This window comes from Macaca nemestrina, chromosome 7 (genome assembly GCF_043159975.1).
Source record: "Macaca nemestrina isolate mMacNem1 chromosome 7, mMacNem.hap1, whole genome shotgun sequence".
Classification (NCBI taxonomy): Eukaryota; Metazoa; Chordata; class Mammalia; order Primates; family Cercopithecidae; genus Macaca; species Macaca nemestrina.
Window position 1 is genome coordinate 157,140,295 of NC_092131.1, and position 15,986 is coordinate 157,156,280.

General features: G+C 38.6%; 1 protein-coding gene, 1 long non-coding RNA gene and 1 other non-coding gene across 11 annotated transcripts in view; 2 read left to right on the plus strand and 1 right to left on the minus strand.

Annotated features, from left to right (window-relative positions):
- LOC105493119 (telomere repeat binding bouquet formation protein 2) overlaps window positions 1-2,151 on the minus strand; it is a 43,064-nt gene extending 40,913 nt beyond the window's left edge. For all 5 annotated transcript variants that reach the window (XR_011606095.1, XR_011606094.1, XR_011606096.1 and 2 more), the window contains exons 1-3: window positions 2,074-2,151; window positions 1,879-1,960; window positions 390-529 (exon numbers count right to left, since the gene is read on the minus strand). Coding sequence is in view for 2 of the 5 variants with exons in the window: in XM_071066927.1 (XP_070923028.1) it covers window positions 390-529; window positions 1,879-1,960; window positions 2,074-2,137 (286 nt within the window). In the remaining 3 variants the exon portion in view is untranslated. The remainder of the gene's footprint in view (window positions 1-389; window positions 530-1,878; window positions 1,961-2,073) is intronic.
- Window positions 554-15,986, plus strand: part of LOC139355447 (uncharacterized) — a 64,354-nt gene continuing 48,921 nt past the window's right edge. For 2 of the 5 annotated variants that reach the window (XR_011606100.1, XR_011606099.1), the window contains exons 1-4: window positions 555-1,046; window positions 1,682-2,356; window positions 5,133-5,240; window positions 12,802-12,887. This is a non-coding gene — a long non-coding RNA (uncharacterized lncRNA). Of the gene's footprint in view, window positions 1,047-1,681; window positions 2,357-5,132; window positions 5,241-12,801; window positions 12,888-15,986 lie in introns of all 5 variants that reach the window. The other 3 variants (XR_011606101.1, XR_011606098.1, XR_011606097.1) reach the window with 3 other exon arrangements.
- Window positions 9,803-9,906, plus strand: LOC112428743 (U6 spliceosomal RNA). The gene has a single exon (XR_003020797.1). It is a non-coding gene; the product is annotated as a U6 spliceosomal RNA (small nuclear RNA).

Consider the following 15,986-nt stretch of genomic DNA (forward strand, 5'->3'; position numbering starts at 1 on the left):
AGGCCTATTATCTCATTTTATCCTCAAAACAACTTCAGAAAAGTAACTTGCTAAAAGATCACAAAACTAGTAAGCATTAGACCCTAGCCTGTGAAGGAAAGATCTGCTTCTGTCTGTCTCTCCATTGAATCCCCAGCACCTACCCAGGTTGCAACCTGGCACACAGGAAGAGCTCAATGAATATGAATAAACAATACATAAACAAAGTCAGGATATACACCCAAGGCAAACTGATCCAAAGTCCATGCTTTTTCCACTTATGTTAAATAGATACGAAATTAAAAAATGTGTGACTGAGAACAAAATAAGTACAGTGGAATTTGGCTGTTTCACAGAGATTAGCCGGATTTGACTGTCTGACAGGGATTGGCTGAATGATCTTTGCTAACCTTTATGCAGGCAAGCAGGAGGAAGAATGAAATGACCCAAAGCCACCGAGGTTTTTATTTCGGCATTAGCTACTGCAGAGAGATAGTAGGCATGAAAAACTGTAGCATTATCTTCTATGTAATCAAGGCTCTGATATATTCTAGGAGAAAGAAAGGAAATATTTTAGGTTATGAAACAAACAAGAATGTATTCAACCTTTCAAAAGAATAAATAAATAACTGGAAGTAGGGAGACGACTACATTGATGCATACATCTATGTGTCCTTTTCTGGCAAGGAAGGAAAAACGTATGGCATAAGATACTACTTTCTGGGGGCCTATATCTGGCACATCTCAGCTTTACAGGGTTGGTTAATGACCAGATGAATTAGAAAACTTGATCTAAAACAGTCGTGTTTACTAGGCATCAACCGTGGATTGAGCTAGCAGCCTATGGGTCTTATCCACGGTCATTGCTATAAATAGGGATCAATTAATCCTGAGGTGAGGAGCGCTCATGCAGTCAGAAAAAACCTTCACATATAGAAAGCAACATCTTTTCTACAGGTGGAGATAAGAAGAGCATTACAAGAAAAAGGCATGTGTGAAGGCACAATAATGGCAGTTGGGGTTGACTGGGCTACGGAAGGCGTGAGAAAAACTGGGAAATAAACAAGGTAGGCACAGACACGATCTAAATCTGTAGGAAATCGGTGGGTGGAGGGGGGAGTGGGGAAAGGAGGATGTGGTAGGGCCCTGATCTGATGTCTGGTTTGTAAACAAAATCTGCAGCCCTGCGAAGGGGGATCTCAGGGAACAGATTCGAGGCACAGTAACAGCTTAGGAAGTTATTTTGATAGTCCCGTCCAAAAGGGAATTAAGGTGCTACTAAGTTAGTGGCAGTGAGCATAAAGAACAATTACAGGGATCTAATTCATGGTATTCGGCCACTGACTGTTTCATGGCGTAAGGTTGTTATTCAAAATTTTGGAGAATACAGGCCTTGGCGCAGGTATGAAGGGATATAAGATTTGATTTAGACATTGAATATCAGGGGCCTTCAAGGCGCCACACGCAGGTGTAGAAGCGGCAGCTGGAAACACACACTTGGAATTCAGGAAGAGGCCTGAGGACCAGGGAGAAGCCTGTGACACTGCAGCAGCCAGGAAAGGTGGTTGTCTATTTCTTTCCCTCAAATCTAGGACTGAAAACTGGCCCTTTTCCAGCCTCACCCTATCGTCAATATTATTTATTTTTTTTAAATTTTATTATCTTATTAATTTTTGAGATGGAATCTTGCTCTGTCACCCAGGCTGGAGTGCGATCTTGGCTCACTGCAACCTCTGCCTCCCGAGTTCAAGTAATTCTCCTGCTTCAGTCTCCCGAGCAGCTGGGATTATAGGTGTCCGCCACGGCGCCCCGCCTCATCAATATTAGTGGACTGCAACTTCCTTCCCTAACTCCCGGCTCATCCTAACGTAAGTGGCGCTGCCAGGTGGCCCTCAGTACCTCAGCGTGTCTGGGTGCGAGGCATCACAGCTGAACAAGAAGTCGGCGGCTCGCGGGTCACTGATCGTCCCCCCTTCAGCCACTGTGGAGGTAAGAGCACGGGGTGAACCTATCAAGCACCCTGGACCCAAAGCATCAGAGAGAGGAGGATGCTCCCCTCACCACCTAACCCGCTGCTTCCACTCAGCTTCCTACCCCAGAATTGCCTCAGATCCCGGCTAACGCTGCGGCAAAACCAACCGCGCTGCCCTTGAAACATGGCGTCGCCAAGCCTGCGCGGACGTGAGAGAGGAGGCCCCAGAGCTGAGATCCCTGATTGGTTCCAGGTCCAACGCCAAGCTCAATGATTGGTTCCCAAGAGAAACGGCCGGGAAAGGCCTGAGGCCCTCAGGTGAGGGACGGTCTCTGACTGCTTATCCGGATCACTTAGGGGCCTCTCAGCCTTGCCCTGATAAGAGGAGGAGAGCGACTCGAGTTGGTGAGGGTTTTTTGTTGTTTGGTTGACTTTGTTTTAAATTTTGAGGTGGCGAGTGTTAACCCTAAATATTAACAAAGTTACCATGCTGTGTATGTACAGGCATAGGGCAGAGTCTGCAGCATCAAGTTTTATTTTTGAAGCAAAATTCATTTCATCATTTCATCTATAAACGTTTCACTTTGAATCCCTTAAAAGTGAGGACTTAAAAAACACACACACAACCGCGACACCATCATCACACTTAAAAGATAGTTCTTTAATATAGTCAAATATCACCAGTGTTCAAATTTCTGTTTTGCTCAAAATTGTTTTCCTTTTACAGTTTTCCGCCTCTTACAATAGTTGTGATAAGTAGTTATATTTTTCTAGTATTGTGTTCCTTTAAACATTAAAAAATTGTTTATATAAAGTTGTCCATAAAATCTTTTACTATCTTTTTAAATATCTGTGAGAGCTCTAGTCATGGTTCTTGTTTTTTCTTTTTGTTTTTCTTGTTTTTAAATTTTTCCTCCTACTTTAGTCACCTCTCTGACAATCTTTTTTCATTTCTCATTCTGGTTATTTGTGCCTTCCCTTTTTTTTATTTCCTAGTCTCATTAGAACTTTGTCAATTGTATTAGTCTTTTCAAAGAACATACTTCTGGTTTTATTGATATTCTCTTTATATATTTCTTTTGTATATCATTAATTTTAGCTTTTTATAATTTCCTTCCATTTTTCTTTGTTTAAAATTGCTGTTCTTAGGCTGGGCACAGTGGCTCATGCCTGTAATCCCAGCACTTTGGGAGGCCGAGGTGGGCGGATCACCTGAGGTCAGGAGTTCGAGACCAGCCTGGCCAACATGGTGAAACCCTGTCTCTACTAAAAATACAAAAAATAGCCATCTGTGGTGGCGCATGCCTGTAATCCCAGCTACTAGGGAGGCTGAGGCAGGAGAATTGCTTAAGCCCAGGAGGCAGAGGTCGCAGTGAGCTGAGATCACACAACTGCACTCCAGCCTGGGTGACAGAGCAACACTCCATCTCAAAAAAAAAAAAAAAAAAAAAAAAAATGCTGTCCTTTTTCTAATTTCTTGAACTGGATGATTGTTTTTCATCCTTTATTTTTCTAATATGTGCATATAAAGCTGTAAATTTCCTTTGAAATCTGTGCCACATGTTTTTGAGATGTCTTTTTATTATTGGTCAATTCAAAGTATTTTCAGATTTCCCATATGAGTGTTATGACTAGTGGATTATGCAAAATGTGTTTAAATCTCCAAGTACATATGATTTTCTAGTTATCTAGTTGTTATTGATTTCTGGAGTTTGAGACTAGCCTGGCAACATGGTGAAATGCTGTCTCTACTAAAAATATAAAAATTATTTGAGCCGGGCGCGGTGGCTCAAGCCTGTAATCCCAGCACTTTGGGAGGCCGAGGCGGGCGGATCACAAGGTCAGGAGATCGAGACCACAGTGAAACCCCGTCTCTACTAAAAATACAAAAAATTAGCCGGGCGCGGTGGCGGGCGCCTGTAGTCCCAGCTACTCAGGAGGCTGAGGCAGGAGAATGGCGTGAACCCGGGAGGCGGAGCTTGCAGTGAGCCGAGATCGCGCCACTGCACTCCAGCCTGGGCAACAGCGTGAGACTCCGTCTCAAAAAAAAAAAAAAAAAAAAAAAAAAAAAAAAAAAAAAAAAAAAATTATTTGAGTGTGGTAACACATGCCTTTGGTCCCAGCTACTTGGGAGACTGAGGCAGGAGAATCACTTGAATCCAGGAGGTGGAGGTTTCAGTGAGCCGAGATCGTGCCACTGCACTACTGCAGCCTGGGCGAGAGAGCAAGACTCTATCTCAAAAAAAAAAAAAAAAAAAAAAAAAGGTGTTTTGTGTGATCTTTTCTCTTGAAGATCAGGAAGAGTTTATCTTTAAATGTCCCATTTTACTTCATGTGCCCTTCACACTTGTAAACTATTCTTCACCTTTTTTATCCTAATACATGCATAGTTACATTGATATATTTGTTTTTAGCCATAACAAATTTCAATGTGCATTCTTGTCAATATTGTTTCCTTCAAAATCTATAAAGGCTAATGATTTTACTAGCTTATGACTTAAAGTTTACTGTTTCAGGAGAATTTTCCCAAATACTCAGTTGCCTCAAGTTTATTTCAGCAAAAATTTCTTGCAACATACTTTTAAATATTATCTCTTATTAGTTTATTCCATTGTTTCACTACTTTTTTCCTGGCAACTTTGTGAATAGTGCCTTTGCTAAACTTTGATTTCTACCACTTTTCTGTGACCTCTTTTTTCCTTATGTCATTTTCATTCTCCAGGTTGTTTTTCTACCTTTCTTCAATGCTAGTCATTATATTTTCATTTGAGTCTATTCTCTTTTGTGTCCTTGTGGTTCCCTTTTTCTTTAGGAGATAACTTTGTCTTTCTTTCATTTATCTGCCGGCTTCAATTAACTATATTTTCATTTCCTTATATTTTTGCCCATTTTTGTTCTTATTTTTTAGATACCTGACTCAATTGGCTTTTCATATCCACAAATGCTTATTTGAATAAATTTTATTCTATTTGAAGAGTTGGCTTAGAATTTTATTCTGATTCATAGTTATTTAATTTGGGGAGATTTGAATTAGTCAAAGTATATTGGATCTGATTGTTTTATTTGTTTATTAATGATTTACTTAAGTTACATGAACTTGAAAATTTCTTAGACTGATTTAAATAATTTATGAACACTCTTAGACTGATTTAAATAATTTTTACTTACTCCTGACCTCAAGTGTTCTGCCCTCCTCGGCCTCCCAAAGTGATGGAATTACAGGCGTGAGCCACCATGCCCAGCCTATCAGACCTTTCAAAAACAACATACAAAGGAAAACAATCATAAGGTGAGTAACAAAATTCAAATTACACTCTAATATACAGAGGATTTTATATCCAGCCAACTAACCTCTGAGTACCAGGACTACACAAGAAACTATTAAAGATATAAGAACATATAAAATCATTTACCTACAAGCTTTTCTTGAAGAAACTACAGGATGAGCTTCATCCAAACAAATATTACTGGGAAATCCTCACTGATATGGAAATCTTATATATTGTGTAAGTTAAAAATAATGAAACTAAAAATGGGAGGAGAAGAGAGAGGGAAAGAAGAAAGTAGAATAAGTTAAATTTTTTTTAAATATAGAAGCAATTAATACAGGACTTGTAGAAAAGGAAACAGCAATTATAATAAACATAGTTATAAAATATTGTGACACAATTGAGGCCAAATCTATCAAAAGTCATATTTATCAATATGAATGGCTTAACTACCAAAAAAAAGACCACTTTGAATCACAAAACACAGCCCAAATATTTGCAGAATATAAGAGACACACCAAAAACAAAGTGATTAAGAAAGGTTAAAAATTTATGCATGGCCTGGTGCAGTGGCTCACACCTGTAATCCTAGCACTTTGGGAGGGTGAGGTGGGCAAATCACCTGAAGTCAGGAGTTCAAGACCAGCCTAGTCAACGTGGTGAAACCCCGTTTCCACTTAAAAATATAGAAAGTAGCCAAGCGTGGTGGCGGGTGCTTGTAATTCCAGTTAGTCAGGAGGCTGAGGCAGGAGAATCGCTTGAAGCAGGCGGAGGTTTCAGTCACCCGAGATCGTGCCATTGCACTCCAGCCTGGGTGACAAGTGCAAGACTCTGTCCCCCCCCCAAAAAAAAGCACAAAGCATATTAAGCAAATGAAAACATTAAAAAAAGCAAGGTATAGCGATCGCGATCCTTGTGTAAATAGTATTCAGTACACAAAACATTAAGCAAGACAAAGAAAGCTAGCTTTTTTTTTTTTTTGAGGAGTCTCGCTCTGTCGCCGAGGCTGGAGTGCAGTGGCGGTATCTCGGCTCTCACTGAAAGTTCCGCCTCCTGGGTTCACGCCATTCTTCTGTCTCAGCCTCTGGAGTAGCTGGGACTATAGTCGCCCGCCACCACAGCCGGCTAATTTTTTTGTATTTTTAGTAGAGACGGGATTTCACCGCGTTAGCCAGGATGATCTCCATCACCTGACCTTGTGATCTGCCCGCCTGGGCCTCCCAAAGTGCTGGGATTACAGGCGTGAGCCACCGCGCCCGGCGAAAGCAAGCTTTTAATGCTAAAACCCAATTCACGATGAAGATACACTACTTATGAATGTCTGCGTAAAACAAATCACATTCCGCGTAAACAGAAACCACAGAGGCACCAATGAGTAGTTAAGAAGGCTCTCATCATTGGGAACTTTAAAACACTAATCTCAATAAACACACATCAAGTGGACAAAATAACCAAGGATATAGAAAACCTAAACATCATAAAATCAATAAGGAAAATCGTAAGAATAAATATAAACATTACACCCTTAGAGAATATACTTTTTTTGGAGACACAGCCTCACTCTGTTGCCTGGGCTGGAGTGCAGAGGAACAATCTCAGCTCACCGCAACCTCCAACTCCCTGGTTCAAGCAATTCTCCTGCCTCAGCCTCCTAAGTAGCTGGGACTACAGGGGGGTGCCACCGCGCCCAGCTAATTTTTGTATTTTTAGTAGAGAAGGGGGTTTCACCATGTTGGCCAGGCTGGTCACGAATTCCTGACCTCGTAATCATCCCACCTTGGTCTCCCAAAGTATTGGAATTACAGGCGTGAGCCACCACACCCCGCCTAAAGAATATACTTTGTCAAGAACACATAGAATAGTCACAAGAAATTATCATATAATAGATCATAAAGACATATCTGCAAGTTCCATAAGTACAAATATTATTAACAACACTTTCTAGTTACAATTCAGTGACACTAGAAATTATTAGCAAAGTCACAAACACAAAGACTCTTTCCCATGGAAATTTAAAAAAAATTGTTAACTATGGAATAAAAGTAAAAGTTAACTATGGAGTCCAAGGGGAAATGGAAAAATTCTAAAAACAGTGATAAAATATTACAGATCAGCATCCATGGGCTCATTTAATGTAGAAATCAGAGGAAAATTCTTAGCACTGAGCACTCTATTGGACCACTTTCACATTGCTGATAAAGACACACCCAAGACTGGGAAGAAAAAGAGGTTTAGTTGGATTTATATTTCCATGTGGCTGGGCCTCAGAATCATGGTGGGGGGTGAAAGGCACTTCTTACACGGTGAGGGCAAGATGAAATGAGGAGGAAGCAAAAGCGGAAATCCCTGATAAACCCGTCGGATCTCCTGAGACTTACTCACTATCACAAGAGGAGAACGGGAAAGATCGGCCCCTATGATTCAATTACCTCCCCTTAGGCGGCTCCAACAACACGTGGGAATTCTGGGAGATACAATTCAAGTTGAGATTTCAGTGGGGACACAGCCAAACTATGTCAAGCACATTTATTAGAAATGAAAGAATTCAATATATGATTTAATTTCACAGATGGAAAACACAGAAAAGTAATACAATAATAAAGTAATACAAAACAAACAAAAAGCCCAAGAAAAAAATAATAAAGATGAAAGGAGAAGCAATTGGATAGGGAATAGAAAAACAAGAGTGAAATGCAGACCTCAATAGAACCGTATCAATAGTGCATTAAATGTAAATAGGTATATCACCCCAACGAAAAAGCATAGAAGACCAGACAGAATATAAAAGCAAGAAACGACTGAATTCTTGTCTATTAGGTACAAAATTTAGATATGATGACACAGATTGATGAAATTGAATAAGTGGGAAATAAAATACCATGCACATTATAAGCAAAAACTTCAATGTAAATATCGAACATCAAGACAAAAGGGACAAAGAAGGACAGTTAATAATGTTAAAAGTGTCAATATATCAGTAATATGTAAAAATTATTGCCATACATGTGCCTAAAAACAGAAGTAGGATATAAAATATTCAACAACTAACGGGAGAAAAGAAACTCCAAAATCATAGTTGGAGATTTTTACACTAATCTTGCAGCAATTAATAGAAGAGGTGACAAAAAAAAAAAAAACAAAAAACAAACAAAAAAACCACTTCAAAATAAATGATCTGATGAGTGCCATTAACTACTTTAATCAAAGTAATATTTATGAAAATCCTAAAAGTTGAGAATAAATATCCTTTCAAGTCCAAATGCAATATATTTACCAAGAATTTGCATATACTGGGTCATGAAACATGTCTCAAGCTTTAAAATTTAAAATTTTACAGAATATGTTCTCTCACCAAAATTATCCTAATTTAGAAATTAACAGAGGTAAAACATCCAGATATTCCCCAACATCTGGAAGCTGAACAACTCACTTTGAAACAGCAGATTGCCCAAGTAACACATCACAACTAAAAACAAAATATTTTGAAATGGATGAAAATTAAAACACAGAGTATCAATATTTCTGAGAGGTATGGAAAACAGTGTAGATGAATCAATTTATGTATATGTTAGGAAATAAAGCAAAAACTCTATGTCAATGATACATTTAAACCTTAGGAAGCTAAGCAAAGCAAAAAGAGCAAATTTAGATGACAATAAGTAGGCAGAAAAAACATAGGTGACAGAAGAAATTGATGAACACGAAAACTAAAGAGCAATTGAGAGAAACAATGAAAACAAAAGGGTTTTTTTTTTTTAAATGAGCCCTAAAACTGGTAACACTTCAGCAAGTTACTAATATCTAGAATGAAAGAGAAGCTACTATTAAAATTCCAAAAAGGAGTAGACAATTCCCAACTTATTTTAAGTGACCAGCATAACTCCAGAAGTAAACAATATGCCTATGAACGTAGATGCTAAATTTCTTAACAAAATATTGGGAAATCAAATGCAGCAATTTAGTGTTTCTTTTTTGAGACACAGTCTCGCTGTGACACCCAGGCTGGAGTGGCACGATCTCGGCTCACTGCAAGCTCCGCTTCCTGGTTTCACACCATTGTCCTGCCTCAACCCCCCGAAGAGCTGGGACTACAGGCACCTGCCACCATACCCGGCTAATTTTTTGTATTTTTAGAATAGACAAGGTTTCACCGTGTTAGCCAGGATGATCTCAATCTCCTGACCTCGTGATCTGCCTGCCTTGGCCTCCCAAAGTGCTGGGATTACAGGCGTGAGCCACCATACCCGGCCATTTACCAGTTCTTTACTGCCAGTGTAGACTGTGATTGGTTAATGCCTGTGATGTGCTGTTTGTTCAATGTTTTGGATAACACCCCTCTATAAATGTGTACAAGAGTCTGTCTGAACCTATTCTGGTTCGGGGGCTGCCTGATTAACCAAAAAAAAGAAAAAAAATGTGTACAATACTGGAAAAATAGCTGTTTTGTAGCTTTTACCATCCTGCCTCAGATTCACTTATGCTTTTGACTTACTTCATAATCTTTAAGTAATAGCCAAATTGCAAACAATTGAGCATTAAAACTAATGACAATAATGGATTATGTTAGATGAAAAGAATCCATGTGCTTGCTTCAGCGGCACACATACTACAATTGGAACAATACAGAGATTAGCATGGTCCCTGCGCAAGGATGACATGCAAATTCATGAAGCATTCCATATACATATATGATACTCCAAAAGCAGACATAAGGAAAAAGGAAGGACAGAAGGAAGAAAGGAAAGAAGGAAGAAAATAAGGAAGAAAAGGGTGGGATAAGGAAAATTTTCCTTTACAAAATAGCAGCTAGTAAATATAGAAAGAAAGATAAAATCAAAAATCACCATTTTTAAAACCCTCAATATAATAATTGATTTAGATAAGGTCATTAATGGATTCTAAACCCATGATCTCAAGTTGTCACCCCACAGATTCGTTATTAGTTCCAAAGTTAAACAGTGTACCTTTACAATGGAGAGATCTGGCTGGCACCACTTTAACTAACTTAGCAAACTTAGCATCACCAATATTGGAGAAACCTTTCAGTATGTTCAGTCTGATATGATATAACAAATACACAGTATTATCTGTGTAGTATTCTTGTTCAAAACACTTCACCCAAATTTAATTATGAGTTAACATTCCGACAAATCCAGAGTATGGACCATACCACAAGACAATTAGCTGACCTGGACTCTAACATCAGTTAATGTCATCAAATACAAAAAAGGCAATAGGACCGTAGTAGATGAAGAGACATTAAAAAGAGGAATAAAAGACATTTGGAGAGCAATTGGGAAAATGTAACAATGAACTGTATAATAGGTGATACTGTGTTACATTTTATTTTCTTAAGCGTGATAGTGGCGTTGTAAAGATAAAACAATGTATATTTTTAGAAAACACATGCCAGGTATTAGAGAGTGGAAATGTCATATCTGCAAATGTTTTCAAGTGGTTCCACAAAAATAAAAAGAGAGAGGGGGCACTCAAGGTGTCGGAAATGTTAACACTTTGTGAATCCAGGTGAAAGATATATGGTATTTATTGTACTATTCTTTTTTTTTTTTTTTTTTTTTGAGACGGAGTCTCGTTCTGTCACCAGGCGGGAGTGCAGTGGTGGGATCTCAGCTCACTGAAACCTCCACCTCCTGGGTGCAAGTGATTCTCATGCCTCAGCCTCCCGAGTAGCTGGGATTACAGGCATCTGCCATGACACCCAGCTAATTTTTTGTATTTTTAGTAGAGACAGGGTTTCACCATGTTGGCCAGGATGGTCTCAATCTCCTGGCCTCGTGATCTGCCCACCTTGGCCTCCCAAAGTGCTGGGATTACAGGTGTGAGCCACCGCACCTGGTCTATTGTACCATTCTTTAACTTTTGGGTAAGTTTGAAATTTTTCACAGCAAAGAGTTAGGGAGAAAATCTTTCATTTTTATTTTTTATTTGTTTTAAACTTTAAACCCACAGCCACATCATATAGAAAAACTTTACAGTATGTCCAAAATCAGGCTATCAACATATATTTTATATTTCTGTTATTAATTTGTTTTTTCTTCCCAAGGCATCATCATCTGAAAATAATAGTTCTTTCAGTTTTTTTGTCTAGGAGGTAACAGTATGTTGTACTAAGGACTGAAATATCTAATCCTTGACTTTTCACAGTGTTTCCAGGAACGTGAGCAGTAATGCAATGGTTATTATTTGATGGTAATTATTGACTGTACCAGAACTTTAGAGTTTACAGATCACTAATTTCATCATTTAGCTTTATACATGAGAAAACTAAGGTAAAGAATATATAATGACCTGTTTTAGTACACGATGGCAGATATTAGCAAAGTGGAGCCCAATTTTCTCAGCTCTAACCCAATCCAATGTTTTTTCTACTAAAAAAGTACTAGAACATGCTTGTATGGATGTTGACTCTAGAAGTTATATTACTACATGATAAAAAAGTTTGTCAGTTCTTTCAAAATATTGCTTGATATGAGTATTAGCCAATTATAATCACGTAACCATAACATATATAAGTGGAAGGTATTCATCGAATGGCAATAACAAGGGTAAATCTGGGGAGCATTATTATTGTTTGGAGTGGATTTAGTTTTTATTTAAATATAGAAACTTCTTAATGGTGGCTGGGCACGGTGGCTCACACCCGTAATCCCAGCACTTTGGGAGGCTGAGGCGGGCTGATTGCCTGAGCTTGGTAGTTCGAACCAGCCTAGGCAACGTGGCAAAACCCCATCTCTACTAAAAATACAAAAAAGTAGCCGGATGTGGTGGCTGGCACCTGTAATCTCAACTATTCAGGAGACTGAGGCAGAAGAATTGCTTGAACTTGGGAGGCGGAGGTTGCAGTGAGCCAAGATCATGCCACTGCACTCCAGCCTGGGCAACAGAGCAAGACTCTGTCTCAGAAAAAAAAAAAAAAAAAAAAAAAAAAGAAAGAAAAAGAAAAGAAACTTCTTAATGGTATATAAAATAAATAGATTATGTGATAGGTACCAGTATCTAAGTTGCTTTCACAAAGTATTTGGGAAAAGCTTAACATACATTTAGTTATTTTATATCTTTATAGCTAAATGCTTCACTGTCCTTTTGAAGGAGAAATATAATTTGCTCAGCTTACTTTATATTTTTTATATGTAGCTCACAGGAAGCCCAGGAATCCTTAAATCAAGGATTTTAAGAAAGTTTAAATTAGTAGCAAGTTTTTTTTGTTTCCTTATTTTTGTGACTAAAAAGTAATATAACCACATTAGAGGAAATTTCAATAATTGAAAGGAGAATAAAATCAGTCAAAGTTTTGCTTATCTGACATAATCACAGCTGGTATATTTAAAATTCTCATCTTCTTTATGGGTCTCTAAAAATATATAGTATAATTATATGTGTGTGTGGACAAAATTTTGTAAATTTTCTCCACCAAGCTAGATTGAGTGGACTTAAATGTGTAAATATTTTATGGCTTTTGATATATATATTGCCAGTTTATTTTTCCTTTTTAGAAACATTACTGATTGGATCATTGGTATGATGATTTTTTAAAATGGGATTTTTTTTTTTTATCCACAGCATGATGAAGTAACACCAAATGAAATAAAGACCCTTGGGGAAAACAGTGAACTTGCAACAGAGCACATAAAAGAATTATCCGAAAGGTACTGAATTCATAAACTTCACTGATACTCAATTCAATGTAGACATCTGTGAGCACTGATTGTGTGCTTATCTCATTTAATTTTCAGTTTTCCTATGAGATTGATAGCATTATAATCATTTCCATTACACAAAAAAAGAGATCTATGATTAGAAAGATAAGCAATCTCCCCAAAGTCATACAAACTTTTATTAAGTAGGGGAGAAGCAGGATTTGAAGTGAGTCAGAGCCCATTCATTTAAATGTCAGTCATTAAATACTATACTACGTATTTACTATGTAGCATACTATACTATCTCATAATATAGCACACTATACTGTCTCTGCAGAAAGGAAACAAGGACTTTATGTATGTTATGATAACAGTTAATAAATTATTTAAAAATTATATGCTTCTCTGTGTGAAAACCCAATCATCATGCTTATGAACTACAAAAGAATCTTAAAATATATTTTTTACTTGGAAGGAAATACACTACATATTAGCAGTAATTTTTTTAGGATGAAAACCGGTGAGTGATTTCCCCTCTTCTTTCCAAATTACTTGTAATATATTACTTTGGTTTAAGAAATTAAATTTAGACTGGGTGTTGTGGCGCATGCTTATAATCTCAGCACTTAGGGAGGCTGAAGCCGGATGACCACTTGAGCCCAGGAATTTGAGACCAGTATGGGCAGCATAGGGATACCCCATCTCTATAAAAAATTTAAAATACTAGCTGGGCATAGTGGCACATACCTGTAGTCCCAGCTATTTGGAGGCTGAGGTGGAAGGATTGCTTGAGCCCAGGAGTAAGCCGTGATCACGCCACTGCACTCTAGCCTGGGTGACAGAACAATACTCTGTCTCAAAGAAAAACAAGAAATTAATTTAAAAAGACAAACAAACATGGCCTTGCCCTTATATTAGGACCAATTTATGAGAGGCCTTCTCATTGCAGGCTTATACATGATCTAGTTCTAGTTCCATGGTTTCCAATTCAGTTGCTTTTCAAATATTCATAGGGAACATTGATTCTTCAGAAGTGTATGTTTTATCCTCCAAACCTGTGGCCGGAGTCAACCTAAAAGTGGAGGCAGGGGAGTCCCCACAAGGGGGTGCCCCAAACTGTCGCAAGTTGGGGCCAGTTGCGATTCTGAAGAAAGAACCACTAAATAAAGTAATCAGTCTAAAGCATTTACTGAGAGAACTTGCAGATTACTGCACCAATCCTTGCAATGGACAAGATAAAAGGGGTGTTCTACCTAGGTATATCCACAGTGAGGGGTTCTGGATATGGAGTTTATATGAGGGTTTAAGGAATCTGGCTCAGGGCTGAGGCCAGTTTCTTTCAGTGTTTTGAGCAGCAACCTAAATACCTTTATCAGTCCCTGGAAAGGTTTAAGGTCCTGGTTTGAGTTGAAGCCCGCTGGGAAAACCCTGCACTGGGCTGTCTCACAGAGCAGTCAAAGCACTCTGTGATTTTTGGTCAGGACATGGAAAGAAAGCCAGGAGTAGAATCGGGGGAGGGGAGGATGGGACTGGGTTACCCTGCAGTCTGGTATTTAGCTGCTGTAACAAAAATGATCAAATAGTAGTTATCATTCTTCAAAATAAAAAGTAATGTTGTAATTTACATAATTTTTTCAAGTTTTTCTTCCATAAGGGCTAATTTCCTTAATATACAAAGAGGTATTACAAATCTGGGAAAAATATGACCAATCCAAAAACAACAAAAATGGACAAAGGATAAGAATAAACCCTACGTAAGTGTCTACTTTGAGCCTTTTCTTTGTGGAAACAGCAGAGGGTGCAGTGTGAACATAGATAAAATATACCCTCAATTTACCTGCTGTAGCATTTGTTAGCATACTACCGGGGACATTGATTTTTTTTTTTTACATCATACAAACTTGATGTACAAAAAATCAGGCAGTACAGAATTAGTATAAAATCCTAATTTCTCCCAAATCCTCTCTCAGTAATAACCTTCATTTTTTGTTTTTTGTTTTTGATTGAGAAAAAATCTTACTCTGTTGCCCAGGCTGGAGTGCAGTGGTGTGATCTCGGCTCACTGCAACCTCTGCCTACCGGGTTCAAGCAATTCTCGTGTTTTGGCCTCCCGAGCAGTGGGGACTACAGGCACATGCCACCCCACCACACCAGCTAATTGTTTGTATTTTTAGTAAAGATACGGTTTTGCCATGTTGCCCAGGCTGGTCTCAAATTCCTGGCCTCAAGTGATCCACCTGCTTCAGCCTCCCAAAGTGCTGGGATTACAGGCATAAAGCACCTGTGCCTGGCTGAAAAATCTTATTTGATATTATGATGTATAATGGCAGCATATGACATTTCATTTTGTTTGTTTAACTTTTTTTTTTCTTTTTTTGAGACAAAAGCTCACTCTGACCCCCGGGGCTGGAGCACACTGGCATGATTTTAGTTCACTGCAGCGTCAACCTCCCAGGCTGAAGCGAGAGATCCTCCCTTCTCAGCCTCCTAAAATGCCACTAGGATTACAGGCATGAGCCACCACACCTGGCCTACAATTTGTTACTTTTATGACACCTCCATGAACATCTTTTTAAAAATAAATCTTGCTCTATTTTTTTGATAGTTTTCTTCACGTAAATTCTCAGATGTGGAAATTATGGTATAAAGAGTATTTTTTCTTAAACACCTTATGTGTATTTATTTACTTAATTTTGTGTGTGTGTGTGTCAAGATCTTGCTGTGTCACCCAAGCTGCAGTGAGGTAGCATGATCATAGCTCACTGCAACCTGGAACTCCTGGGCTCAAGCAATTCTCCCACCTCAGCCTCCTGAGTAGCTAGGACCGCAGATGTGTGCCACCATGCCTGGCTAATTAAAAAAAAAAATTTTTTTTTTTTTGAGACAGCGTCTCACTCTGTCACCCAGACTGGAGTACAGGGGTACAATCTTGACTCACTGTAACTTCTTAACCTTCACCTCCTGGGTTCAAGCGATTTTCGTGCCTCAACCTCCTGAGTAGCTGGGACTACAGGTGTGTACCACCACACCTGGCCAATTTTTTTTGGTATTTTTAATAGAAACGTGTTTCTGCCATGTTGACCAGGCTGGTCTCAAACACCTGGCATC